The sequence below is a fragment of the Ambystoma mexicanum genome, chromosome 4p (genome assembly GCF_040938575.1).
Source record: "Ambystoma mexicanum isolate Mex_15411 chromosome 4p, UKY_AmexF1_1, whole genome shotgun sequence".
In the NCBI taxonomy this organism is placed as follows: Eukaryota; Metazoa; Chordata; class Amphibia; order Caudata; family Ambystomatidae; genus Ambystoma; species Ambystoma mexicanum.
The window spans coordinates 302806600-302834452 of record NC_090927.1 but is presented as its reverse complement, the minus strand read 5'-3'; the positions used below and the strand labels follow the sequence as shown (position 1 = coordinate 302834452).

The window sequence follows — 27853 nt, the reverse complement described above, 5'->3', positions numbered from 1 at the left end:
AGTAAAACAATTCATGCCCATCTATCTTCAGGATGAACACCAGCAAATGAGGGCCTTTCCTCCCTGAAAGGCATTGTGTGTCAAGTAAAAACTGTGAAAGAGCAGAGAAATTTGTTTCAGGCCGTACGGCAAGCGTTTACTCTTGCAACAAAGTAACACAGGTAAAACTCTTCACAAGAAGCTCTCTCTCTCCCTTTGCTTATGTCATTTTCAAAGAACCCTTGTTTTGAACAGATTCCTGTGTATTAGAACTTGACCAGAGCTATGGAAATGTTCAGAATAAAGATGCAAGGAAAATCACATTTATAAATGACCAGGGAAAGTAAAAATGAACCCATGTTGCACTGCTCTGCAAAGCAGTGAGTGGCTATTGTACAAGTTCAATGGAAATAATACTGTAGCATGCCCTGAAACATAACTATATATGTTGGGAAGAAAAACGGCCAAAATCTAAGTAAATTGTACTCTGTGTAGTTTTTCTCACAAAAAGAACTTCAACATCATGGATAGGCCCAGAAATTGCTGTCTAACCAGTCTTTGCAGAGGCAAGAATTGCTAATGTCCCAGCCCCATGGGAAAGGAACTTCCTTTTCCACATGAAAGCCCAGAGGTGTGGGAAGTGGTGACTTTGTCAGGCAGAGCGGCATTGCTGCAGCCTGGGACTATGGACAGCCCTGCCACTGAAGTGTGAATTCCTCTGACACCTCTCCTCAGATTCAACTGTCTAGGATCAAAGGGGAGTCATAGCAACCTCTGGGCAAAACTGACCAGAGCATGACATTTGGCTGAGGGGTTGAAAGGCCTGCCCACTTTTTGGAACAAAGCCAGGCCATGTGATGGAAAAGACTTTTCATATGAAGACATTTATGTCAGTAATCTAAAGAAGCAGTAATGTAAAATGTTGACAGCTTGAATGTAAATTTTGCGTCATGAAAATAAGACTATGTTATGTGGATCTCCCTAGCATGTGGGGGACGCAAACGCCAGTAAAATGTCATTGCTGGAAAAAGCATACATGACAGTTCTGAAAGTTAAATGCAAATATGCCCGACATTAATAAGCTTCAGTGTACCCATTTGTAGATTTTTAGGGTGAATATTTGCCATAGAAACTGCGAAAGATTGCCAGACGGAGTTAATGGCATTGTACAAACTTGGGGTTTGGAATAGTATGTTCCATGTGAAATATGGTATTTGCCTATCTAATTTTTATAAGGATGACGTTTATAAATATGAGGGTTTTGTTTTCATAACTGGTTTTGGCAAAAGTAACTATGGTATAACAAAGCACCGCATAAAAACACCCACACTAAAACTGAGTCACTTCCTTCAGTCCAATCTGCTTGTAGGGAGGCGGCAACATTTACAGGCTGAACTATCTGATTTTAGAGGTATGTCCAGTTTAGTTCTGCCCACATAGTAAAAATCCTCTGATGTCATCCGGCCTATAAAAGGTGGAGATATTCAAAATTCAGGACATTCAAAAAAATCCAGCATTCAAAATCCAACCCGCAACATCCAGAGATCCAGACATTTCACATTCACCCTGAAAGATTCCAGATTCTAGTGCCAGGCCAGGGGTAGCTGATCCTGATCCATGCAGTACATCCTATCCAGGCAGTACCACCATCCAGAACTAAAACCTACAAAAAATCCCAATAATTCAGGGAGAAAAGGGGAAAGGCTGCTGAACCCTCTTGGGATTATCCAGTGACCAGACCTGCTTTGCCCCACTACCTGCTTTGCCCAGCTGATAAATCCCACTGTCTACAGAGACCAGACTTTGGTTACCCCACTGTGTCCCTACAGGAGAGCCCAGCTGTTGCCCAAGTGACCAGATCCTGTCCTGCTGTCGAAAGACCCAGAGGGCTGTCCAAATTACCCCATTCAAGTACTTATTGTAAGTATTACCCTTCCCCAGTAACCAACAAGCTGCATCCATTGCTTTGTTACCTTGCAATTTGTCCAACCCCATAGGAAACCCTATAAGAAATCCTATAACTACCCTAATAAAATCTTGTTAGAATCCTCTGTGTATCCTGTCCATAGGAAAATCTGTGTTAATCTCCATGTGTTAGCGCCATGCTTTCCAAATCATTTCAGTCTGCTATATATGTCCTTAGTACTATTTGGAATAAATACATTAATTCCCATATAAAGAGGCACACAGCGTGAATGGGTTAGCATTGCAAATTAAACTTTTTTCGTGGGCAGTGTCTCTCGTTTATAATGTAGCCACTAAAAAAATTGTCTCAGTAGAACTTATCATTTTCCTCTTAAAACCGATTATGTCCGTGTAACTGCTTTAATTATAAATCCGAGTTTTCCCACCCTACAAAGAATCCCATACTGTCACCCATCAAGAGTCACCCTTTCACTTTCATTATGTGTTATGTGCCTTGGTACCTTTTCATGAAAACCGGTTTACGATTAGGTCTGTTTAGCTCATTTTCCAAGCCGTTTTGCTATTTTAAACCCATGAAACAAATCAATTGCAATTCCGCCATGTATGATTTTTGCTGCACCGTTTTTTCCTTCCAAAGTCGGTTTTCTAAATTGTATGCCTGTTGTTAATGCATTGCCTTGTAGCTTGTGAGGTTTCTTGCCTCGTTAGTACAGCCACACACATTCTTGCCTTATCCGTTCAACTGCACGTGTAAAATAACCATTTAGTAATTCCGAGTGCCATTTTGCTCATTTTTCAAGGGAGCTTAATGTCCTCCCATTTAGGGGTGATAGGTCGGATTTTCATTTCGAATTTTGCCTAGTATACCCAACTCCTTGCTACTTCTCTCCGCCCACACAAAACTTGGTTAACAGGGGTTTGAGGGAGTGTTGCAGGGGGAATGCCTAACTGTGGTGCTATCTGAAAATACTACTCAAAAAGTAATCTTGCTTTCATTCATTTGTGCATTGTGTACCTTATGTTAGAAGGTTAAAATAAGTGTATCCTATCATTTTATTGTGAAATGTTCAGCACACTGGTGATTGCTGCCCTATATTGAATGTGTTTGATTTTTATTCAAAATGTAAAAAATATATATATATTTCATTATAACACACCGGCCTGGTTCATGGTCCATTGCGACATGGGATGTAAGTTAAGGGGGGTGTTAGACGGGTTGGCTGCCTCCTCAAAAATTGAATCTGAATATAATAAACTTAAAAGCTTTTTAATTGTGCGCTACATCCCTGGCCAGTAGATAGAGTCATGGTCTGGAGTGTGCTGCATCTTTAAAATCCTTAACAGTAGTCACTGTAGGGGCCGGAGCGATGCAGCAATCTGTGCTCTGCCGCCTAAGGGACACCTGCTCACTGAATCTGATCATGATCAGTGCAGTGGAACGGAGCAGGTCTGGGGATCTGCTGGCAAGTCGACAGAGAGACTTCAAACCACAGGCATCTTGAAGATGGCCCACTAGTGCCCTCCCCACATACCAGTTTTTAACTTTTTTTATTGTGTCTCCTTTTTAATACGTTGTATTGAAGTCTTTAGAACAACAAACTGTACAGACACATTATCAAACATCAAATATAATGCAATAGCTAATCACTGTATACAATTTTAAACAGTATCGGAGAAACCAGGATTGGCTATATTTGTCTTGCAAGACAAAGACCAAATAAATCTTCACCTAGCCGGAACTGACAGCAACAATCTGACCCACCGTCTAGACCTCTCATCTTTATAGGTCACTAGTCAGGTGACTCATTCAAAACCAAGATTCAGAACATTCCAGAACTATAGCCTTCCAGCGAAAGCCGACCTCATGCCCCATATAGGTACATTATAAACCATCATAGTATGAATCTGTGGCTGGTGAAAATATCCTGGTGACGTGACCAATTCTTTGTGTGCTTTCCACCGAGGAGACTTGCTCTCCCCTCCCACCAAGACAACTCCTCTTACTCTTTCAACTGATCTTTTGTGCAAGCTGGATAAAACCTGTTCCATCAGTCACAGGGTGCAACCTAACCTTGGCCCGGAAAAGGGCCAGACAGCAGTTTTATGAACATGACCTGTTCATGTCTGAGAGCAAGTTCAAGAGACAAAAGGATTGCCAAGAGCAAAAAGTAAAAGATATCTAATATGAGTGAAGTCCACTGCAATAGAACCTTTGTTAGGGTAATTAACGGAAAATATAATAAACACATCAAAGCATCTGCAAAGAAATAAACAAGAACAGATAATATTACCTCGACAACGGAGCTACACATAGATTAAATTGAGTAGGACAAGCTTTTACCTGCATATTATGCTCATGACAGGTTAATTGCAAATACCACTTTTTACCACACTACCTTTTTAATTTGTATTTAGCGAATTTAGGGGAGGCATTGCAGAATGCTTCCTTCATTCCTCCAAAATTAAATGTAACTTACTTGTTTTGGATGGCCTATGCGGATGATGTAGGAATGTGGCAATGCCTCTTCTCTGATGACCTTTGCATTAGTTTAAGCAAAAGCACTTTGGTAGGTCAGAAGAAGGAGGCAGACCAAGTTCTGTCATTTTAAAAGTGATTTATTAAAATAAAGAAAAGGCCTTACTCTCCCCTAACTCTATGCATTGCCCTACCTAACAGAACTAACTAATATGCTTGTCTCAATACCAAAGTCCAAAAGTAATCAGTCTGTCCTCTATCCCAAACCTAATCTGTTCTGTCCCTACCATTAAGAGAAAACAACTTGAAGTCCAGGAGAATGACTCCCTTCTCCTGGATAGGCTTCCCCAGCCTCAATAGATGATCTTCAAATAGTTCTTGGCTTTTTCTTGTACTAACTGGTATTATTCATGAAGGGGGCTCTTCCACTCTTTTGGTGCCCCCTTCCTACTGTTTAACAAACTTCCTGTTGATGCTATTTCAGAGCTTAGCTATTGTTGATTTACAGTCTCTTTTGAAGGTTCACCCCTCCTCTGTAGCTCCGTCCATATACCGGGATGAGTCTGAGTAGTACCAGAGTGTTCCTCACTATTTGGTATGTTCGACCATCTATTGGGATGAGTATGAATAACTTCAGTGTACTCTTCAATATTCCATATACTTAACCATGGACTGGGACAAGTATATATAGTCGTGATATATTCTTTACGCTTCTGTAACCTTAACAATGAACTGGGATGAGCATGCGTAGTCCCTGTGTGCTCTTTACTCTTCGCTAATCTTTATGAAGGTGAACCTGTACCCATGTCCACATTGAATGAACATAATTCAACGTGAACAAGGAGAAAGGGGAAAGAAAATATGCACATGCCAATGCAACATGGACAATCATTGTGTTTGTAGTAAATACTACAGCATTTGAATGAAGTTAAATCTGTACTTATGATTTGAATGAAGTCTATTCAACATGAATCATGTCAGTCGAATGAAGATAATTTAACTGAAAAGAGAAAATAAATTCTGAGGTGAACTAATTATCATTGTAATTGACAATTATTTGCGTAAATCAAGAATAAACGGTCTCAACAATCAAAATTCTTTGTAGTCCCCATGTACTCTTGACTCTTCCCGTGTTCCCTCCAGGGTTTCCCGCCATTCTCTTTACCTTGCTCTGTAAGAGTAGTCGTTATTCTTCTTCATCACAGTGTTTCCACATGTCCAACTTTGGAGGTTATTTTACAATAACAAACAGTGGCTTCTTTTGTTGGCGTCAGATGAAGCCCTGATGTTAAAGTTGGTCCAGGAAAAGGGTTGTACAGAACTGGAGTACCTACCCCAGTAGGGGACTCTCTCCCTGGGGGTCTGGTTTGCCACCACCCCATAGGGGGAATGTTGCGCAGCAGGCTTACCTCCCTAGCCTCAAAGGGAAGGGCTCCCCTCTGGGGAGAAGTGACGAGATCCTGTGATCCGTCACAGCACACACTCCAACAATTCAGATCCGAGTTCCAAAAAGACAAGTATATTTGCGTGTGGATGAAGAAGTGTGCTTGAATTATAGGTTCAAATTATTATGTTTCAAATGGCTTATCTTGCTTTCACCTCTGTACTGGGAAGCTGCACAGGATAGAGTCAAGTCTACTTCACAGTTGATCATCATGCCACTAAGGAGACACAGGCTTTCTCAACCTCGCTTGGGACTGTCCTCCTATCCAAGCCTTCTGATGAAGGACACTGTTACAAACATTACTGAAGGCAAAATCTCATTATTGCCCAGTATCTGGTTGTGATTTGTTTTATATTAAACTGAAATTCAGGCATGCATTTCAATGTTTGGCCTCTTTTACTGCCAAACAGTGGTGAGCCAAGTTCTAGCTTAGAGTCCCGATTCTGCAGTGCAAACAAGAGGTATTTGAATAAACCTAATTCATTGAGTGTAATGACACTTGTTGCAAACTCGTTGTGACCCTTGGGGATTCTGGGCTGATTTGAAATCCTACCTGCAAAGTGCTGATTAGAAATCGTGGCCTTGATCGCCCTCATCGTAGACTATAATTCAGAATCTGCTTGCTGAACTACTTCTTTGAAGTAGCAGTGTGTGTACTATCTTCATTTTATTCACCTCACATTTACGCTGTCTCTTGTTGCCCAAAACAATTAAATAAAAGTATGCAATCCATTAAGTAAACATTTGTGGAACAGCTAGATTTTTTGATTTATGATTTGCAACCATTGTTATGACCTCTAACATTTGTAACTAACATCTGTGTATTTTAGTTTGCATAGCCAATGTACAGAGACACATGCTGAAAAATACAAAACCTTAAAGCATCATCACTAGCCAGTAGAAAGAGTTTTATATTTTACTTATTATATACATGTTGACATGACAAAGCTCAAAGACGCGTGTCATGCGCTAAAATTTGCAGCATTCGTGATATATTACACAACTATTCACATTTCACAAAACAAATTTGAAAAAATATCCTTCCATGTTATCATAGGTCAAAATATAAAAACACAATCAGTTCCATTTCGTGTTCAGATTAGCAAAATGTGGAACCATATAGTCTTGGCATAAAATACAGTCTATTTGAAGCCCAAATAGAAGGTACAACAAAAACAAAATACTTCAAATACATAATCAATGTTAATAATGCAATGAGCTACAGCCAATTATTTTTTAAATAAGGAAACATACAGTGAGTCTCTAAAACGCTTCTCAAGTGCTAAAGCTTCAGTATATTAAACTCCTATAAATTACATCCTGAGATAATAAAGATTCCAGTGGATATTAGACTTCATCATTCACATGGAGCTGGAGCCCACAAGCTGCATCCACTCCCTCAGTGTGTACACAAAGAAAGTGCTAAGATTAGAAACACATTTCTGTGCCAAAATCCTAAATAAAACTCAATTTGGCTCTAATAATGAACAGCAAAAGGAAAGGTTGGCAGTCGGCTGCAGCTGAATAAACCTATGGTTGATCAATACAAGGCACTGTTCTATGGAATCCTGGTTACAGTGGGCAATTCTTGCATTTGCATAGATGGATAGCAATTTCGTGTGCAGCATATTATCCTGTAGCCCTAGGTGAACTCTAAGACGAACAAGGCAGTGCAGACGTCGGCTCATTAATATGTCCAGAGAAAGATCATAAATAGTTCTTCCTGATTTCAGTTTGACAAAATGCCAGTAGGTTTTCCTCATGAAAAGGACTGCATCAGATGAGTGTCTTCTGCTCGAACAACTGGAGGTCAAAACGCACAAAGACCTCCCCCGTTGGCACTTCGTGAAGCAGTAAACGCTTTGTCGTAGGGCCTTTGCTTTCCTGTTCTGTTCGGATTTTTGCTACTGGGACTTCAGTCCGTCCTAAGAAGTCTGTAAAGAAATAGATAAAAAAATTCACCTTAGCATATAAAAAATACAACATAACCACCTTTATCACAGTATTATGGAGTAATATGGGCACAGCCAAAATTCCTCTTTAAAGTTAACTCGAATGAAACTGTTGCGAAAGCCTAACAGGAAGCCCAAGATGAATTTATATTTTTAAACAAAATAGTGTTACCATTAAGCTTAATGAAACATAGCTGGTATTTTCTATGTTTTTTTTATTTTTGTATTTGTATTTATTTGAAGAACAGGGTATCAATTTCGATCAGAAATTACTTGCAATAACACATTTACAGATGCAGGAAGCATTCCTACCAAGGGTGTCTGTACAATAGCATAAAGATGGGAACAAGAAGTGAGGACATTTATGAGGGTGTAAAAATTGTGGCCATATACCAGTGAAAAAACAACAAATAGAAACAAAATATTTACAACAAAACAGGTGACTTAGAAAGGTAACATTAACCTAAGGGGGCAAGTCCTTCAAACTAAAGAGGAGTACAAACTATATATACAGAATTACATTATTAAATGTCACTGAAAGCAGCGGTTGGGAAAGATAGGGAGGATAGGGGAGAGAGCAGAGGAAGCCCCCTCTTTAGCAAGTAAGTGACGTTTAAGTCAAGCTTTGAAGAGGTTCACAGGTGGACTGGCTTCAGTTGTTATGAGTAGTGTGTTCCAGTGGAGCGGGGCGAGTAGGGAGAAAAAGCAGAAGCGAGAGGAGGTACAGGGATGGTTTGGAACAGTGAGCTTCAGTGCAGGGGAGGATAGAAGGGATTGAGATGGTAAGTAAACTGAGATACAATCAGACATGTGCTCAGGAGCAAGACCATTGATAGCTTTGTAGACTAGGACAAGGAAATTGAAAAGCGAGTGGTTTTGCATGGGAGCCTACCAGCATGTTTTCGACAGGTAAAAGTGGGGGATGATCTGGGCAGGTTGTAGAGTGTGCGGGTAGCAAAGTTGAGGACTTTGTTTAGAGTGAGGAAGGAGTAGAGAGGAAGGCCAAGGAATAGGCTTGAGCAGAAGTGCAGTTTGCTGAATACAAGAGTGGAGATTAGCGTGGTTAGTAAGAAAAGGACAGTCTTCCAAAATGTTGAGGAGCTTAATGCATACAGCAGAGGTAGTGATGCATTGCTGCAGTCGTAGGTTGCTATCAAAAAGTATGCCAAGATTGCGAGCATTTGGTGATGGAGTAAGGAGATCGGACAGGAAGGAGAAAGGGGAGGGGAGGGTAGCGATAGCATTGCAAGCTGGGAGAAATAGGACCAGTTTTGAAGAGTTCAGCATGAGGCAGCAGTGAGCCATCTAGCGACGAATTGCGAGACAGTTCGTAATTTTGTTCTGAGATGGATAGGGTTGAGGAGGGAAAGCAAAACGTTGATAGTGAAAGCCAAAGGATGAGATAAGTCTTCATAGGGTAGAGGTATAGAGGGTGAAGAGCAGAGGTCCAAAGACTGATACTTGGGGGACACCGGCAGGGAGAGAGGTGTAGACAGAGGTTTGCAAGTTCCAAGCCGTTTTAAAGGTCGACCTTCAAGGTATGAGGCGATCCAGCCAAGAGCAGCTTTATGAAACCTACGGTTATGGAGATTGAGGAGGAGAGAGGTGTGCAGAAGTGAATTTGAAGTGGTGAGCATTAGAGAGAAAGTTAGAGACATGCATGAGTGCAGTCTCAATGGAGTGTTCACTACAGAGGCCAGATTAAAATGGATCCCCAAGGTAATTATCCTCAAGGTATTTAGTAATCCGTATTTTGAATAACGGGGAAGGAGAGAAACTGGGTGATTGTTTTCTGGGACGTTTGGGTCAGCAGAGGGTTTCTTCAAGAAGGGTAAGTCAGTTGCATATTTGAAGGCGTCAGGGAAGAGCCCAGGGAAGAGAGGTAAAAGAGCCAAGAGGCATAAGGCTGAGTAATTGAAACTACGTCTTTGACCATTTGGGCAGCAAAAATGGTCAATAGCAGCGCAGGATGGGTTAGCACTGCAAAGAATGGGTGCTAATTATTTAGGAAAAGGGAGGAGGGTGAAGTAGTCGAGCACAGAAGATGTACAGGGTGAGGTGGTGGACAGGAGTGGTATTGTGCCTTATGGTCGCGGCTCGCCCTGACACTAATCCAATATGCAAACCTGTTTGCCCCTCATCATGTTCCCATTCTGCATTCTCCCCAACCACACACCCTGCTTGGGCCACTACTACTGGCCCCATAACAACGGTCTCAGCAAGCCGGCATGCCCCCGGCATCACCCTATCCCATGTCCTACACCGTTCCTTCCCTCTACTCCCCCATTCCCAAACAGCGCAAGTCTTACCCCTAGGTCCCATCTGAATACCATCAAGCATCATGCTATCAGCCCTGATCCAATCTCACACGTATTGCCCACTGCAGTCACCTCACCACAGCCATACTGAAAAATTCTCTAACCCCGTGACAGGTGTAGCAAGACACTTCCGATTAAGGTCTCGTACTTTCAACCACCCCAACCCAGTCAAATATGAACACACACCTCCCAAACAAATTAGGCCCAGAGTACTTCCCCCCTCATCAAAACCATACTCGTAGCCAGAAACCCAACACTACTTCCAAACCAGCCCCGGACACCCCCAATAAATTACTATCCACCTTTAAAGGAGCGCTTATCAATGCCCCCTCCTTAGGGGCGCATGCTATAGAGTTCACGACCTCATTATGGAATCACAGCTCGACATACTAGTAGTCACAGAGTCCTGGCTCCATCAAGCATCAGGTCCACTACTAACTCTGGCAATCCCATTCGACTACACCATATTTAGAACAGATAGGACCCACTCACAAGGAGGCGGTGTTGCTATAATAGTCAAGACTAAATTACAGCTTAGATCTTGTCCCATCGAAAGTATTGAAGGGTATGAAACATTACTCGTAAAATTTCCCATAAATGCTAAAACTACGATTAATTTAATAGTAATTTATAGAGAACCTAGCCCCAACAACCACCCAGAGACTGAAATTCCGTTGCTATTAGCTCCACTAATAAAACCTAGCTCAAAATACATCATCCTGGGTGACCTTAACCTAGGTTTCAATGACAGCCAAGATGCCAAAGCAGAATCACTTCACTCCGCCCTGAAGGACATGGGCTTCAGCCAACTAGTTAATACACCCACACATATCAAAGGCAGGACTCTTGACTGGATCCTCTCCCTTAATACCCCCATAACCATTGAGGCCATCTCCCCTCTTACTTGGACCAATCACCATAACATTGTATTTACAATCAATCCCTCCGAACCCACACAAAAGAAACCTAAAACCATGATTACCTATGAAACTAGAAACGCCCGCAAACTCACGCCAGAAAACCTCACGCCTCCTCTTTCAAAAATCCTAGATTCTACCTCGATCACTAGTGACAACCCCTGTCTCCTAGCAGACATATATCACAACTGCCTCACTGCAACCATTAATGCTATAGCACCGCTCACCACCAAGGCAAAACGCTCAGACAAGCGATCTAGCTTCTGGTTCAATGATGATCTTATCGCCCTCAGAAGAACCAAACGCGCGTGTGAACATGCCTACAGAAAGCATCCTACTGCAGAGGCAGAAAAGTCTACCAAGAAATAAACATAACCTATAAAACAGCTACTATTACCTACAAATCTAATGCGTATAATAATAGGATCAGCAATGCGACCTCCGATACCAAGGAACTATTTGCCATTCTAAAAGAATTGGAAAACCCTACCCCAGCCATAAACCCAACCATCCCCAGCAAGGAATGGTGCACCACTATTCAAGACGCACTAACAGCCAAAATTGAACTACTCCAAATAAAAATCACATCCAAAAAACAATCACTAGCCAACAAACCTGCCCTCCTTAATCTAAATCGACCACATCAGGAATTCACCAGCTCCCCATTCCACTTCACACCAGTATCCCAAAATGTAGTGTTTGACACCATCGCCAAACTTAAAGCCTCCAACTGCAAAGGAGATTCTGTCCCCGCATCAGTAGTCAAATCCTGCGCCCACACCCTCACCCCCATTATCACCAACTTCGTGAACGCATCCTTCAATACTAACCTAGTACCAGCTAGCATCAAAGAAGCCTGGGTCACCCCTCTCCTGAAAAAACCTACCCTAGACCCTACTGTGCCCACTAATTACAGGCCAATAACAACTGTCCCATTTCTCCTCAAAATATTGGATAAATTAGCATACAACCAAGTCCAAACTCACCTTGAACAAAACCACCTCCTTGGCACGAGGCAATCAGGCTTCCGCCCCAACCATAGCACAGAAACGGCACTCCTTGACTTAAAAATCCAGATGGATACCATCAGAGACTCAGGAAAACTCTGCATCCTCCTCCTACTCGATCTCTCTGCAGCGTTTGATTTAGTAGACCATAATAAACTGTGCGCCACACTAGCGAAAGACTTCAACTTCTCCACCAAAGCTACTACCTGGATCAAATCTTTTCTTGCTGACCGCACCTCCAGGGTCGCCATAGGTAAAGAAGCCGCCAACCCCATCATAGTACCCATTGGTGTCCCCCAAGGTTCCTGTCTCGCACCAACATTATACAATGCATACACTAAACTCTTCTCAGCGCTAGACGACATGGGTGTCATCTACACCAACTTTGCAGACGACACCCAGATCCTCATCCCTTTATCGGGAGACTACACTCAAGACACCGACACTATCAACAAAATATATGCCATAATCCAAAATTGGATGGCACTAAATAGCCTCTGTCTCAATGATGAGAAGACTGAGGTTCTCATTGCGGGCTCCCAATCCAAAATGGAAGCATTACATGCTGATTACTCATCCATCAACATCGATGGCACAAACATATCAGTACTCAAACAAGTAAAAACACTAGGTGTCTACCTAGATGCCAACCTCACCATGACCAAGCACATTAACGCCCTCTCTTCCTCTACCTCCTACACCGCAAAACTTATTGCTCTCAGTCGCCAATTCTTGACACCCACCAACTGTATCACGCTGGCAAGAGCTTTAATCTTATCCAGGCTCAACTACTGCAACGTACTCTACCTGGGTACCTCAAAAGCCAATCTAAACAAACTACAGCTTATTCAAAATAAAGCCCTTCGGGCGGCCCTTGGATTAAGGAAGTCAGATCACATCTCAAATATTAGAAGAAACCATCACTGGCTCCCCATCAAAGCCAGGGTCACATTCAAAGCCCTGTGCGTCACATTCAAATGCATCCACTCTTGTGTCCCCATCTACCTCAACCACGCCATCACCAAAAAAGTATCAAAGAGGCCCCTCAGATCTAACAGTCAACTACTCCTAGCCATCCCCCGCTACAAGACAACCAAGGCAGGAGGCAGTAGTTTCCAATACCTCGCACCCACATATTGGAATACTCTTCCCCTCCCCATCAAAAATGAGCAAACGTTCTCAGGCTTCAAGAAATCCCTGAAAACGTGGCTATTTAACCAAGACTAAAATCCCCTTCCATGAGTCAGGAAATATCACTGTACTGAAGCCCTGCATTAAATGTCTTCGTGTATGATTATTTTGTATTCACATGCACTGCGCCCGATTGGCAATTTCTAAGAAATGTTTTAACCAAGCTGTCTGTAACATCGCCGTGGTACCCAAGGGTTTGGGCGAGTAATAAATGCAATAAAATAAAATAAATAAAATAAATTGGGGAGGGAGAGAGAGGAGGGCTGCGAGTGTCACGAATTTGAGACTTTCTATTTCTAATACAATAATACAAGTAACTTATATTGTACTTGTTCCTTTTACCCCCCCATAGGAACATGACCCAATATAAATAAAAATTAACATTTTCTCAGCATACTGATGCTTCTGTTTCCCACCCCCTTAGATAGACTTTACCTAAACATACACCTAACAAATTCATACTGCCAAATACTGTTCCCTTTTAGATTAAGTATATTGCATTGATGCAAGCATCTAATAACTTTCAAACACAACCTCTCTGTTGCCTTTTCAAGTGGCCCATTCATTTTAATAAGTGCAAAAATCGATCTAACCTCTGGTGACCCTTTAATTAAAATGGCTTTGTATAGTTTCAGGAATAAATATATATATATTTTTTAATCACTCTTTTTATTGAATTTTCGACATAACAAAAGAGATAAACAAACTGATACGTCTTAAGCATGATGCAATCATCCTTATAAGGACATACAAATACAGGAAAACACAGTGAGTCGGAAAACCAGAAGGGTATTTGGCCCCCCAATTAAAATGCTGGGTTTAAAACAGGCCAGAAAATCACAACCAATGGATCCTCCCCCACACATCTCCCCCATATCTTCAAAAACATTTGAGGGCAGCCTCTGCCCTGTAGACTCGCCTCTCCAGGGACGAGCATCGTTCTACTTCTGCAGTCCACTTGCTCAGTTTTGGAGACTCCACAGCTGCCCCAGGATACTGCGATCAGTCTCTTTGCAAGACCTAGTGTTACAGCCAGGAACATTTTTTCGTATCTCATGAACCCGGTATCCTCCCATATTCCCAGCAGTGCCAGTTTCGGTTCTAGAGGTACCCGACCACCCACCATGACAGACAATTTTTGTATGCATTTCCCCCCAAAAACCTGAATGTGTGCACATTCCCAAAATATATGGTAAAATGTGCTACCTTCCCTCTCACACCTAAGGCAAGAATCACTAGCCAACATGCCCCACCTAGCCAGTGCAGTACAGGAGTAGTATACCCGGGGGAGGATCTTACACTGTATTAACCATAATTTGGCCGCAATCCCCACTTCTTTTGGGGACATTAGTGCTTCCACCCCCACTCTTCCTGTTCCAGTAGCCCTACGTCCCGCTCCCACAGCTCCCAGGTTAGTTAATTCCTAGTACCGGAGGCAGTGAGCACTTGGTACAGTGTGGACGTTATGTTGGAGGGGATGCCTACTAGGAACAGATTGGCCTACAAAGGTGAGCATTTTGGGGTCTCTTCCAGGGAGGGAAACTGGACACCAATGGCATGAGCTAGTTGCATGTCATGGCATCGTCCACTTTCTGGCAGGCCAAATTTCCCTTGCAACTCCCCGAATGAGCTGACTCGTCCCTCCTCCACCACATCTGCTAGGGTGGCTATCCCTTTCGCTTCTCTATCCTAACATGCCCCATCTTCAGCACCTCAGGCAGGTGTGTATTATGCCAGATGGGCTGGTCCAGGATCGTCACCCTCCCCCGATCTGATTGTCTCCATGCGCATACACCCATACCTTGTCAACCCAGGGAGAGCCCCTCCACTCCCTGCCCCCATACAGTATCTGTCTGGATGTCTGACCCCTCATTCTGCTGTGCTCTGGCGCAATGTGGGGAAGCCTTGGATCCCCATGCAACCAGTCATTTACAACCCTGAGTTCTGCAGCGAAGTTACCTGTGCAGGTTGTGCAAACCTATACCCCTTCCCACCCAGACTGTTGCAAAGTTCTCATTGCCACCCGTGGTGGCTTCCCACCCCGAAGAGGCCTGCACAAGGATCCCTCTATTTCTGCAAAACTAGTCTAGGAATTGGGCATGGGGCATTTTGCAGGATGTAGAGCAATGTAGGTAGCATTAGCATTTTAAAAAGGAGATTTTACCAGTGTGCAATATCAAGCCCAAACCTGTCCATAACCGGGGAGAGGTTGAGCTGGGAGAAGTCAGATAGGCTCGGGCTTAGGTGAATACCCAAGGATTTGAAGCCTGATGTCGCTATCGCATATGGCCACTCCTGTGGGATTGGATTTACGCTCCCCTGTACCAGGAAGTGAGATGACTTTTGCCAATTAATTTTTAACCCGCTGAAACTTTGATATGCCATCAAGATGCAAGTCACTGCCAGGCATGAGAAATCTGGGTGGCTCATGTAGATTAGAAGGTCTTCTGCATAGAGTGAGACCCAGTCTTTCTCCCCCCCTGACTCCCCGGGCCAGCAGAAGCCCTCCCACCCCGGGCTATCCCTAAGCTGTATTGCCAGTGGCTCTATGGCCAGCGTAAACACAACAGTGGGGAGAGGGGACAACCCTTCCTCATGCCTTGCCCGAAGTCAAAGGTCCAAGAGGCAACACCGTTCACCCTAATTGCCGCTATTTGGGAGCGGTGTATAATAAACGGACCCAGGACAGGAAACCCTCCATAAACCCCATGCGGTCCATGATCTCCCAGAGTGAGTCCCACCTTACAGAATTAAACGTTTTTTTAAAGTCTATTGCAGGGAGGGCCAGCAAAACTGGCACCTCAGCTGCTTGGTCTATGATGAGTTGGACTCTATGTAGGTTCATCCATGTTAATCTAGACGGCATAAACCTGCACTGGTCCGGTTGTACCAAGGAACCGATTACCCCCAATAAGCGATTAGCCAGAACCCGGGCGAGGATCTTAGTCTCTCCATTTATCAAGGGTATTGGTCGATATGAAGCACACTGCTCTGGGGGTTTGCCAGGCTTCGGCAGAACCACTATACTGGCTTTTCTGAGATCTAGGAGAGACACCCATTCTGTCTACTCTGCATAAAGAGACGGTGCATAGGACCGACCACCCTCTCCCACAGTTGCTTCCACACCTCCACTGGGAAACCATTATGTCCGGGTGCCTTGTCAGTCTGTACCTGCACGAATGCAGCCGAGATCTCCTCTTCTGATATATCTGCCTCCAGTCCCAGGGCCTGTTGGGCATTGAGCTTTGAAAGCCGCACTCGGTTCAGTGTGGTAGGACCCCCTCCGCTATTCTCGCCATCTGGGGACTGTAGAGTCCCTCATAGTATTGGGTGAAGGCCCCCGCTATATCCGTGTCCTCAGTCAGTTCCTCCCTCTGGGCATTTTGTATGGCCTGCAGATACCCGCTACCCCTGTCTCTTCTCTTCAAACACGAAAACATTTTACCTCAGCTTGGCCTCTAATTCATATATCTGGCTTTGTCTTACCCAATGCCCCTCCCTTGCGTTGTCCATTACCACATTACGCAGCGCTTCTTGTGCCGTAGACAAGGCTAATCTGGCTTCTGGTGCCCTAGAAGAGAGGCACTCCTCTTATGCTTGACACCCCCCCCCCACTCAGTCTCCTCCACTGCCTTCACGTGTTTCTTGAGCTTGGCTATGACCATTGAGAGCGCTTCCCCCTGCGCAGCCTTGCTGTGTAGCCCTCCCAAAGGATAGCGGGGCTGTCTACAGCCCCGGCGTTTATGTTGAAATATTCTTTAGTTCTTGTGAATAAACCTTCCACAAATTCCGGGTCCCCCAAGTGATAAGTGTTTAGTGGCCAGTGCCCCGTGGGCTTGGTTTGTCCATTTTAAAGCTCAATAACTAATGGGAGTGGTCCGATATACCTCTGTCCAAAAACTTAACAGATATAGGTCATGTTGGAAGGAACAAAAAAATCGTCAATCCTTGACATGGAGGCGTGTGCCCCAGAAAAAGAAAGAGTAGCACTTGCCTGTTGTGTTGTCGTCTCCATAAGTCCACATAGCCTAGGGCTGTAGTGAAAGAGCAGAGTTTAGTACGGAGCGTTGGACTCCTAGCGCCTACATGTGTTCTATCTAGGACCCGATCCATCACATCGTAGAAGTCCCCCCCAGTACCCATACCTCAGCCTGCTGTGGATGGGGTGCATATACCGCCACCATGCCCCAAGTGGCTCCCCATAGCTCCCCCCTGACCAAAACAGAACGTTCCCTGGGATTGGGTCTCACCTCCTCTATTTGAAACAAGACTCTCTTGTGGATCAGTATCAGCGTCCCCTGGGAGCCCCTAGAAAAACCTGCATGGAACGCCACTCTGTAGTTGGATCTCAGAAAAAATTTGCACTCCCTACCCGCCAGATGCGTCTCAGTAAGAAATGCAATATCAGGGGACTGCCTGTTAAGAAATTGTAGCACCAGGCTGCGCTTCATTCTCGAACAGAGCCCATTGACATTCCAGGTCATCATCAAGACCTTCCCACTATGAGCGATCATCCCAGAGAAACCTAGTCCTACCGTGGGCTCCCTCTACAGCCCGTGTATCTCCCTACCTCCTGTTACCACTCCCTGTGCCGTCGCAAAACTCCTGCAAAACTTTACTACGTACCTTCCCAAACATATCACAAAACAAAGCTGGGCCAGCAACATCTGGCAAACTTCCCCCCATCGGACCCTGTAGTCACCCCTCCACCCAACTTAATACACCTGTAGGCCTAACATTCCACTAAACGGATGCAGAGAAACAAAGTCCAACATCTGTGGGGTATCCGCTGAAGCAGTTCATGTAAGCCGCTATATCCGAACTGCAGCCACTCGTGATTGGTTATCCCAATTTACTCTCCCCCAGTTGTGAGCCGACCCTGTCCCAGCTCCAGAGTCAGCCTTTTTTCCTGCATCTTCAGGTGCGCTGTCCGTGGGCACAGGCAGTTCAATGGGCTGAGTCGAACAGGACTGGGGACAATCCCCAATCAGGCTCCCCATAGAAATATATATATTTTTAACATGACCTCAATGCAGAACAGGAATATAATCCAAATACAAAAAAGCCAAACTACAAAAGCATGATCTTACCATCAGGTGAGAATTGATCCCGGTCATATACTGTGATACACAGTACATCCTGGTAAAGGTCCTTAACAAAGAACTGGCAGTTGAAATTCCATTTTGGACTCAAGGTGTCCTGCAACGTCCGTGTTGTGTAACTCTGGGATCCCATGCTAATTTCACAGTATGGATTGCTCTTTCCTATACATGAGAAACAATGAAAATTTTATTAAGGAGACTATCATTTTAGATCACCCCATTTCTGTAACAATGTATGTGTTTATTTATTTAGCACTTGTAAAGCGCTCCCAGCTCACAGCCATCTGTGCGCTGATTTACATCCTACAATCACCTCCAATGTCAAACAATTGCCATCATCCACCAAAATCCACAGCATACTCTAAAATCCACCATTCCATAAGTCTCTCCATAGGTCTTGCTGCCAATACTTCAAAGATACAATATACTTAAATGTTTAAGATGGTGATGTAAGTGTTTGGTCCAGATTGCAAGAGGGGAACAGCGTTTCACTAGTTTAAAAACTGTGTAGAGTCTTGACCGAAATTCTATCAGCACTGTCAAAGTGATACATTTTAGACGATGGTATTTTAAATTTGGGATAATACTATTGAATAGGTGTTTAGAATGTGTAGTCTTATTTCGCTTTCTCTATCTTGATATGATGCACTGATCTGATGGATACTGCATGTTTTTAAAAAGAAATGTTGTATATAAACTGTGATAAAAATTAATTGTGAAGAGGTTTTTATAAAACAATACAAATTATTTTTCAAACCCACCATTGTCCATGCCAAAATTGCCTCCATTTGAAAACTTGACACTGAGATGTGTACAACATGCATCATCTTTGTGCCCGTGCCTTTGGAGTAATGGATATCCAACACGTTGGCAAAAATGTTTGACATCTCGACCACTATGCCGCTCTGGACATATGCAAAGACAGTATGATGATCTCTTATCACCTAATCTGCTAGACCTAGAGGTGTGATTAAAAAAGCGCTACATCTGATTCCAAGTACACAACCACCAATCCATGGTTTCTTGCCCAAGAATACCTAGCACAAGGTGAGAGGCGTCACTGAACTTTGCTGTAAAAATGCTGACATATTTCACTTTGCGCTAGTAAGCCTCACTTAACATGGGCCTTTTCAAATATTCCACTATCCCCTGTATTGAAACTCTCACATTTTAGAATCCTTGTCATTTTGTCGATTGCCACTTATCTCAATCTATTGAATATATGTGTTTTCATTTTTCTTTCTCTTTAATGCTTTACTATATCAAATTCATATCACTGCACTCCGTGAAGACCTGCTCTCCAACCTTGACTCTAACACCCTGTGCGTCCTCATCTTGCTTGATCTCTCTTCTGCCTTCGACACTGTCAACCATGCCATCCTGCGCAACCGTCTCCGTGATAACCTGGGTATCACTGGTCAGGCTCTGGCGTGGCGGACTTCTTTCCTCTCTGACCGACCCTCCCAGATCCAACTTGGTTCCTTCCTCTCTCATATCTTTTTCTCTACCTGTGGTGTCGCCCAGGGATCTAACCTCTCTCCCTGACTGTTCAACCAATACCTGGCACTCCTTGCCCACCGCATCGCCGCTCTCTGCCCCAATTTTCTGTGCTATGCGGATGATACCCAGCTCATTTTCAGGCTACGCTCGGCCTCCTCCTCTCCTTCCCTCATCTCTGACTGTCTTTCTGCTATCCAGGAGTGGTGTGCCGCCAATGACCGCTGCCTAAATGCCAGTAAGACTGAGATTCTACTCATCGGCACACCCACTTCCTCCTTCCCTGCAGCTCTCTGGCCGGCCTCTCTTGGCCCTCTTCCTGCTCCCACCTGCAAGGCTAAAAACCTTGGGGTCATCTTTGACTCCACACTCTCCTTCTCTCCTCACATCTCTGACGTCTCTAAGAAGTCACACTACCAGCTGCACCTCCTTAGAGGTATTCTTCCTTTCCTCTCCTTCCCCCAGAAGCTCATTGTTTCCAGAGCCCTGGTTCTCTCTAGGCTGTAACAGCCTCTATCTAAATCTGCCTGCCTCTACTCTCCGCCCTCTGCAACTTATCCAGAACAGGTGTTAGGCAGAATCCTGTGCAGTTCCCTTACGGAGCACTACAGAAGATTAAGACTACACGTATGAGCACAAAACATCCCCTTTGATATCAGTCTGTACACAAAGATTTAGTTGGTAGCTGTGGCTAAGCAGTCAGACCTATCTCAAGAGGGAGATTAGCAGTATTCAGGGTTTACACAATAGGTATTACAGTACTATGGCACAAGGAAACGCTGACCAACGCTTTGTATTAAAAAGAGAATATATAGATTTATTTTATACACATCTAGTTCAACACATAAATCACAATTATTAAAGTAAGTTAAGTTTAGTCAAGGAAAGTATATACAACTCCCTAGTCAATTGTAGACAAGTTTGAGGTAGAGTGAAAACTGAGCAAAACGGCACAGTGAAAACCAACTACAAATAGCACCCTAGCAATTTAGTGAAAGGGGGGGAAAGCACAAGTTAAACCGAAATATCTTCAGACACCCCCTAGCAACACTTCCCTGAAGTTTTGTAAACAAGTAACGCACAGTAATACTTTAGCAGAAAGATAAGTAATTGAAAACTGAGCAAAATGGCACTTCACAAGTTAAAACAGTAGGAAGGAAGAGGTGTTTAGAAGATTCAGGTGTATCAACACATTTCTCATTGAGAATCAATCTAGTGAGAGCATATCTAACAAATCAGCCAGAGTCAATAGGCCTGAGCCAGAGTCAGTGGTAGAGGACCAAGAGCATATGAGCAAACATTTTCTTGTAGCTGCAGTCAAGTCTTTGGTTAACGAATATTGAAAAGGTAGATGCAAGGCGAAAGAAAAAGTTAGACGAAAGGGTGGCCAACCCAACAAGTAGATAAAGGATTTAAAACACCTTTAGGGCTACCACGCAGAAAGGGAGGCCTGGCGGAATAAAAAACCTATAAATGAAGAAGTGGCGCCTTCGGTGGCGGTTGTTCCCGGTAGTTCATGCAATTCGGGGGATCCAGCAGAGGAAGAGAGGCTCTCGTCGTGGAGGAAGGTTCGAGTTACTGCACTACCAAGGGATGAAACCAGCCGCGGTGCTGTCAAATGAAAAAAAGGTATGCTCCTTTAAATCGCGGTCCGGGTGGATGGCTGGCTGGCTATCCGGCCTCCAAGTGCTGGGCACTGGCGATTCGTCCAAGGCAGGTCCGAGGAAGCGATTGGTAAACTGGTTGGTCCCACCAGCTCAAGGGAAGAAGGCTCTTGCAAAGAAGATCTCCTCTCGTCGTGTGGAAGAAAAGTGGTGAGACGCTGCAGCAGGGCTTCACCGGTGGTGCAGGTGCTGAAGATGTCCGTGGCTTCTCTCCCCTTCGGTTCCGTAGTTCCAGTGGTGACGTCTTGCTCTTCCAGTCCTCACGACCCTGCTTTTATGCAAAAAGAACCCCATTCATACAGCCTAGCTGTCACTCACACAGTGGAGTGGTCATCTTGGCGGAAGACCCTCCAGCCTATCAGGATAGAGTGCAACATGGGTTGTGGAGGCAACCCTGTCCAGAGGGCCTACTCCCCCTCCCACACAATGGACCCACCCCAGACTCAGTGGCGCCGAAAGGAGGGCTTCTTGTCAGAAGCCCGCCAAAAGGACGAACAAAGGATCCCCGACCTGGGTTAGGAGTTTAGAGTAAGACACAAGAAAGAATTTATATTAAAGTTCTGGCAAATAAAACCTACCGGAGTAAAGTTAATAATAAAATAGACTGGCGGTATGTTTGAGGCTGTCAGAAAAAGTGTTAGCCTCGAACAATGGGAAAATCCCATAGGAAAATATTTGCGGTCGAATATTTATGGTAGTAACCACTGCCACCAGCCAGAAACTTTAGAGACAGGGACTTTATGGTACCCCCTCGAAAATGAAGCTAAGGGAAAAACTATTAACCCTTTCCAGTACCTCTATAGTAAGATGGGTTGTACTGGTTAAGTTCATAAGAATTGACTAGTAAAGTCAATTGGGACTTTACATGCCCTGGGAGACAGTAGTCAGTCCCAGGGTATGGAGTCTATGTTTGGAGGTCACTATGACACCCCTGCATCACTGCGGGTGCTGTGTAACATATGTCAATAAAGATGGTTCCTATGGGGGAGAGAAAATCCTATAGGCATTAAACACAAAAATAGCCTAGAACACACATAGCAAAAATGCCCAAGAGTGGGCAAAAAGAGTCTCACTCTTAGCAGGTAAAAAGAAACAAACCCTTCAAATCCAGCAAAACTACTGGGGGACTCTATAGGTAAGGGGAATTGGCCCTAGAATGAGAATTCTCCCTAACAACAGGACTGCGAGACTTGTCCTTGGCCTCAAGCCCAGGGATCGTATCTTTCCAGGACTGAAATCTCTGCACTGGCTCCCAGTGGCTGCGAGCATTAAGTTCAAAACCCTCTGCATTGTCCACAAGGCCTTCTGGGGCCTGGGGCCGCAATACCTTCAACTCTCTCTTCCTAAATATCTACCTTCTCGAGCTCTTCGCTCATCCGCCTCCAACTCCCTCAGGGTCTGTCGCTTCTCCAAGCAACGAGTTGGTGGTAGATCTCTCTCTTCGGCAGGGGCCTCCCTCTGGAATAGCCTTCCTGCCTCCTTGAAACTTGAGGAGAACCATCTCCGGTTCCGGAAGCACCTCAAAACCTTCCTCTTTGCTCCTGCTTTCTCTCCCCCTCTCCCCTGCTGAACTCCTGGCTGAAACTGCACTGGTTACCTGGCCACCCTTTCTGACCTCGGGCCCAGGCCCCGCCAGTTGCACAACTGCACTGCTTCCCTGGCAACCCCTGCACCGGTGGACTGTTTTCTGTACCCCTACAGTCCCCCCTACTAGCACTTATGTCTGCACTTTCCTTGCACTTGCCACCAGCAGGCCGTTTTTATTTATCTTATTTATTCTACTATCCCATGTACTGCACTTTCCCCTCTCCCTTTACCCTCACAACTTTGTTCCCCCTCCCTTGCCTCGTCGCGCCTTGAAACACTTGTGTTTAGGCGCGTTATAAATGACATATCCTATCATATCATATCATATATACTATAAAGTTGGATTTTATTTTGAATATCCTTTGTCCCTTTTTGTATTTTCTAATATAAAACAAAGCATGTATGTATTTCAATTCTGTACACCTGTTTAACCAAAGAAAACACAATAAAACATATTGAACCGAGTAATAATGTACACACTGTTACAATCAGCATCACTGTAGTGTTAATTGTTAAATGTGAGAAAATAAGCATTTGATCAACTATCTGAGGTTAGTCATCAAGGTCTCGCTCCATCCATTACTTACAATACCTCTACACTGTGTGTAATACAGCTAATGGTATTTTTACTACCTCCCTTCTCTGATCTAGAGCTCATATCTTAACTTCGCTTGACATTGCTATTAAGTAGCTAGTAATTTCCAAACCCACTATCTGTTGGCCATGATCAGCGTTTGGTCTTTGAGCCAAAAGAATGGGAGTGGACCTGTCACCCCCATTCTGCTATTACTTCTTTGAAAATATGTATATCGTGTATTTTCCCCATATGCCTGACTAGAACTCAGACCCTCCCCTAAATGATACTAAATTAACTAACAAAATATATACTCTCCCTTGTTTAGCCTCAATCTCATTGGATGAAATGTGTGCTCTAACAATAAAGGCCTTTATGCTGTAGATAGGACTCACTCTGCAACTCTGAACCAGTATTCCACAGTCACAAGAGGATCTCTGGAAGCTGTTGAAAGGCATTTTTCTCTGTGTTAAATTTGTCTGGCCATTTTCTTCCATTGTAGGCCTTGCACTTGCTTCTTGTTGCAAAGCTGGTTTGCTGCCTGAGTCAAATTGTATTCGTTTCTCTTTCTTTACCAACAACAGGCCTTTCATTAGCGACATTAGCGAGGACTGCCTTCATATTATATGGCCTCTCTCCCATTCACCACCAGACCTTTTCTCAGCTTTCCTTTAGCAAAATCTTAATTTTCGTCCCTTCAAAAAAACACCTGTGATTGTCTTTAATGGCGATCATGAACATGTTTATGTCCAGTTCTAATGCTGGGCAAAGTTAAAATGCTCAAAATGTGTCCCATCCTCACATCCAACTGAGGAAAGATACTATAACTTATCATATGCAAATATCTCCTACATCACTCTTATTTTCTTCACTGGTTCTCTACATTGCCCCACACTTCAGCTACAGACAATCAAGTGGCCTAACTGTTATAGATCAAACAATTCACTCCAAATTAGGTCACTTGGTTTTTAAACTAAAGCTGGGTCTTGCTGCACCATTTCTATGGGACCTTCTTGTATCTTTCGAACGTAGAACGAACACAGACTTTACCATTAGATTTGCATCCTTTCAGCTCGGTTGCTTCATTTACATGCACCATTAGACGTCCAATCCCTGAAGATTTCATGGAGCGAGCTGGAAGGGGGAAAAGTAAAAAGTGGTCATGCACCTGCTATTAAAGAGATGTTCACATACTGTACATGAATAGGTAATCTCTCTAGGGTAACAATGCTACTGATAAATACTGTTGTTGCTGTTCTGATTCTTCATCCTGTAAAATGTTCTTAGCTGCAAGGTTTTAGCTCAGGAAAACCTTTGGAGCTTCCAGGTGGCATGCACAGTAAAGGTGATGCACAATAGTCAACAGTACAACAGAAACCAATATCACTGGAGCTCATTTGTGGAGCTACAGCTACCGGAATTCTGGATAAGAGATGTAGGAGATCATGCATACATCCGGTTTAATCAATCAAGACATTATGTATGCTGGGTGGCTTTGAGCTCTGATGGATATTTTCATTCATTTTCCGATTCTTGCATCTTAGAAAAAGCCCACCTGCCAGTCTGGGATCAGAGAACATTTATATTTGATCAAAGCACAAGGTGGTGCCAGTTATGCCAAGTCTTGCAAAGTTGTCACATGAGCCTGCCCAGAAGCGACAGCATCCTCTATATATCACTGCCTACCTGAGAGAGTCCCTGGGATACTTTCAGTCACAACTAGGAATATTCAGAGAAAACAGAGGGGATGTGACAGCAGGGAATGGGCTCCATGTGAAAATGTCCCCTGGGAAAAGTCACCAAGTTACCAGGAAGGCAATTGTGTTTCCTGCACCCCCAAAAGCCTTCCCCCCACATTTTCTAGGACGGGTAAAATGTTCTATTCCTATTCCAGTCAATACCGCTTGATTTCAGGCACTCCAAACCCCCCTAGCCTTGGTGGACAACAAATGACCGATCTGAGAACCCTTGGGCGCTTCTTATGCCAGATGAAAGAAAGGACTTCAGACTGTACAATTTTTGACATGTGCGTTGGGATTCCAACCGGGAGCGAACTCGTAACATACAAGAGGCGGGGTAATAGTGTCATTTTTATTGCAGCTATCCGAGTAAGCCACGAGAGTGCTTGCGAATCCCATCACTTCAGATCTTCCCGTAACCGGTTCCATAACAGGGGAATATTTGCCCCATAGAGTGTTTTATATTCCTTTGTCAGAGTTATCCCCAGGTATTCAAGCTCCTCCTCCCAAACCAGCGGGAATGGCCCGTGTAGAATCGTAATATCTCCCGATCTCTCTGTGATGTTCAAGGCTTTAAATTTGGAATAATTAATAGCAAACCCTGATACCTCTCCGAAATCTTGGAGCACTGACATCACTCTAGGCAGTGTCGTCCGTGTGTCCCTCATGAATAGCAGCACATCATCCGCATATAACGCAACTTTGTTGGTGCCCTTTTTGCCGTCTATCCCTGTATCCTGCCTAATCAGATCTGCCAGCGGTTCCATTGCCATGGCAAAGATCAGCGGAGATAAAGGGCAACCTTGGCGAGCACCCCGCCTGATTGGAACCCATGCTGTGAGCTGGTTATTTACCACAAATTGAATAGAGGGGATCTTTGGAAACCATGCCGTGAGCTGGTTACTGACCACAAATTGCATGGAGGGGACCTTAAAATTTGCTATCATCACGCAGGTAAGGAACAAGTTACTTACTTGTAACTGTTGTTCTCCAGCATGGGTCTGGCATGGATTCACATGCTCATGAATATTCCCCGTTGTCAGGCTGGGAATCCTTGGTAAAGAAAGAAATTGCTATCAGTTTAGTTTCTGATCTATCTTTTTTAGTAGTAACCAATTACTGGTCTCTGGGTCATACTGCCCCAAGCCAATGACGGCCCTCTCCCTAAGCCCCGCACCTGGCAGCCATCCTCAGATTTGGTAGCATGTAAAGTGGCAGTATGACCAAGTGAAGAGCCGCAGCGGGGTAGGAGGGAGGGTTCGAATGTGAATCCATACCAAACCCATGCTGGAGATCAACAGTTACAGGTAAGTAACTTGTTCCTTCTCCAGCATGGGGTCTGGCATGGATTCACAGGCTCATGAATATAAGAATACATAGCAGTACACACATGCACAACCACGGGAGGTGGCAAGGCTCAACATTAATCATTACATAAACTCAACATTAAGTATCTCTTACCTCCTCACCAGGCTCACCTTAAGCGAACAGGTTGTGCAGCACTGCCTGGCTGACTCTGGACTCCTCCCTGGAATCCCGGTCGATGCAGTAGAATCTCGTGAAGGTGTGCGTCGACCTCCACGTAGCAGCCCTGCAGATGTCCAGCAGGGGCACACCAGACAAGAACACCATGGTATGAGCGATCGCTCTGGTCGAATGGGTTCTTGGTTTGCCAACTGGTGACAGTGCATGATGCAGCCGGAGAGCCATCTGGAAATGGAAGCCTTCGAGAGAGTCTTCCCTTGATGTGCAGGTCCAAAATTCACAAACAGCTGCGAAGTCTTCCGAAGTCCTCTCGGCCGGTGACGAAGGCGACGGGAAGAAAACTGGTAACACCAAGGGCTTGTTGAGGTGAAAGTCCGACGGCACCTTGGGCAGAAAGGAGGGGTGCGTCCTCAGCACCACCCTCATTTCGTGAAAAGTCAAGTATGCAGGCTTGTAAGATAGGGCCTGGATCTCTCCCACTCGTCGTGCGGAGGTGATGGCCACAAGAAATGCTGTCTTCCATGACAGGAACTTCAACGGTGCGAATGCAGAGGCTCGAATGGCGCCCCCATGAGCCTGGTCAGCACCACGTTGAGCTCCCACGCCGAGGCCGGAGCCTTCACCGGGGGGAACGATCGGAACAGTCCTTTCAAAATTCCTTCACCAGGCGATGAGACCACAGGGATGGACGTCCTGTAGTTCTTGCGTATCGGGAAATCGCTGCTAGGTGTACCTTGATGGAAGCATGCACCAGTCCCGCCTTGGCCAGCGACAGTAGGTACGGTAGCACTTGAGGGGCCATAATCCGTAGAGGGTTAATCTTCTGTGCACGGCACCAGACAGAGAACCTCTTCCACTTGTGTCCGTAGCACTTGAGAGTTGAGGACGCCCTGGCCTTTGCAAGGACCTCTTTGCAGTCCGCCGGGATATCGTACCCTCCAAACTCTAGTGCTGCAGGAGCCAGGCCTGCAAGATCAGCGACCCCGGGTCGTGAT

General features: G+C 44.5%; 1 protein-coding gene across 6 annotated transcripts in view; it reads right to left on the bottom strand.

Moving 5' to 3' along the window:
* Positions 1–6727: 6727 nt before the first annotated feature.
* ITSN2 (intersectin 2) overlaps positions 6728–27853 on the bottom strand; it is a 2589317-nt gene continuing 2568191 nt past the window's right edge. For all 6 annotated transcript variants that reach the window (XM_069605851.1, XM_069605856.1, XM_069605854.1 and 3 more), the window contains 3 exons: positions 24685–24768; positions 18301–18474; positions 6728–7759 (listed from right to left, as the gene is read on the bottom strand). In XM_069605851.1, coding sequence (XP_069461952.1) covers positions 7602–7759; positions 18301–18474; positions 24685–24768 — 416 coding nt within the window. In that variant the 3' untranslated portion in view covers positions 6728–7601. The remainder of the gene's footprint in view (positions 7760–18300; positions 18475–24684; positions 24769–27853) is intronic.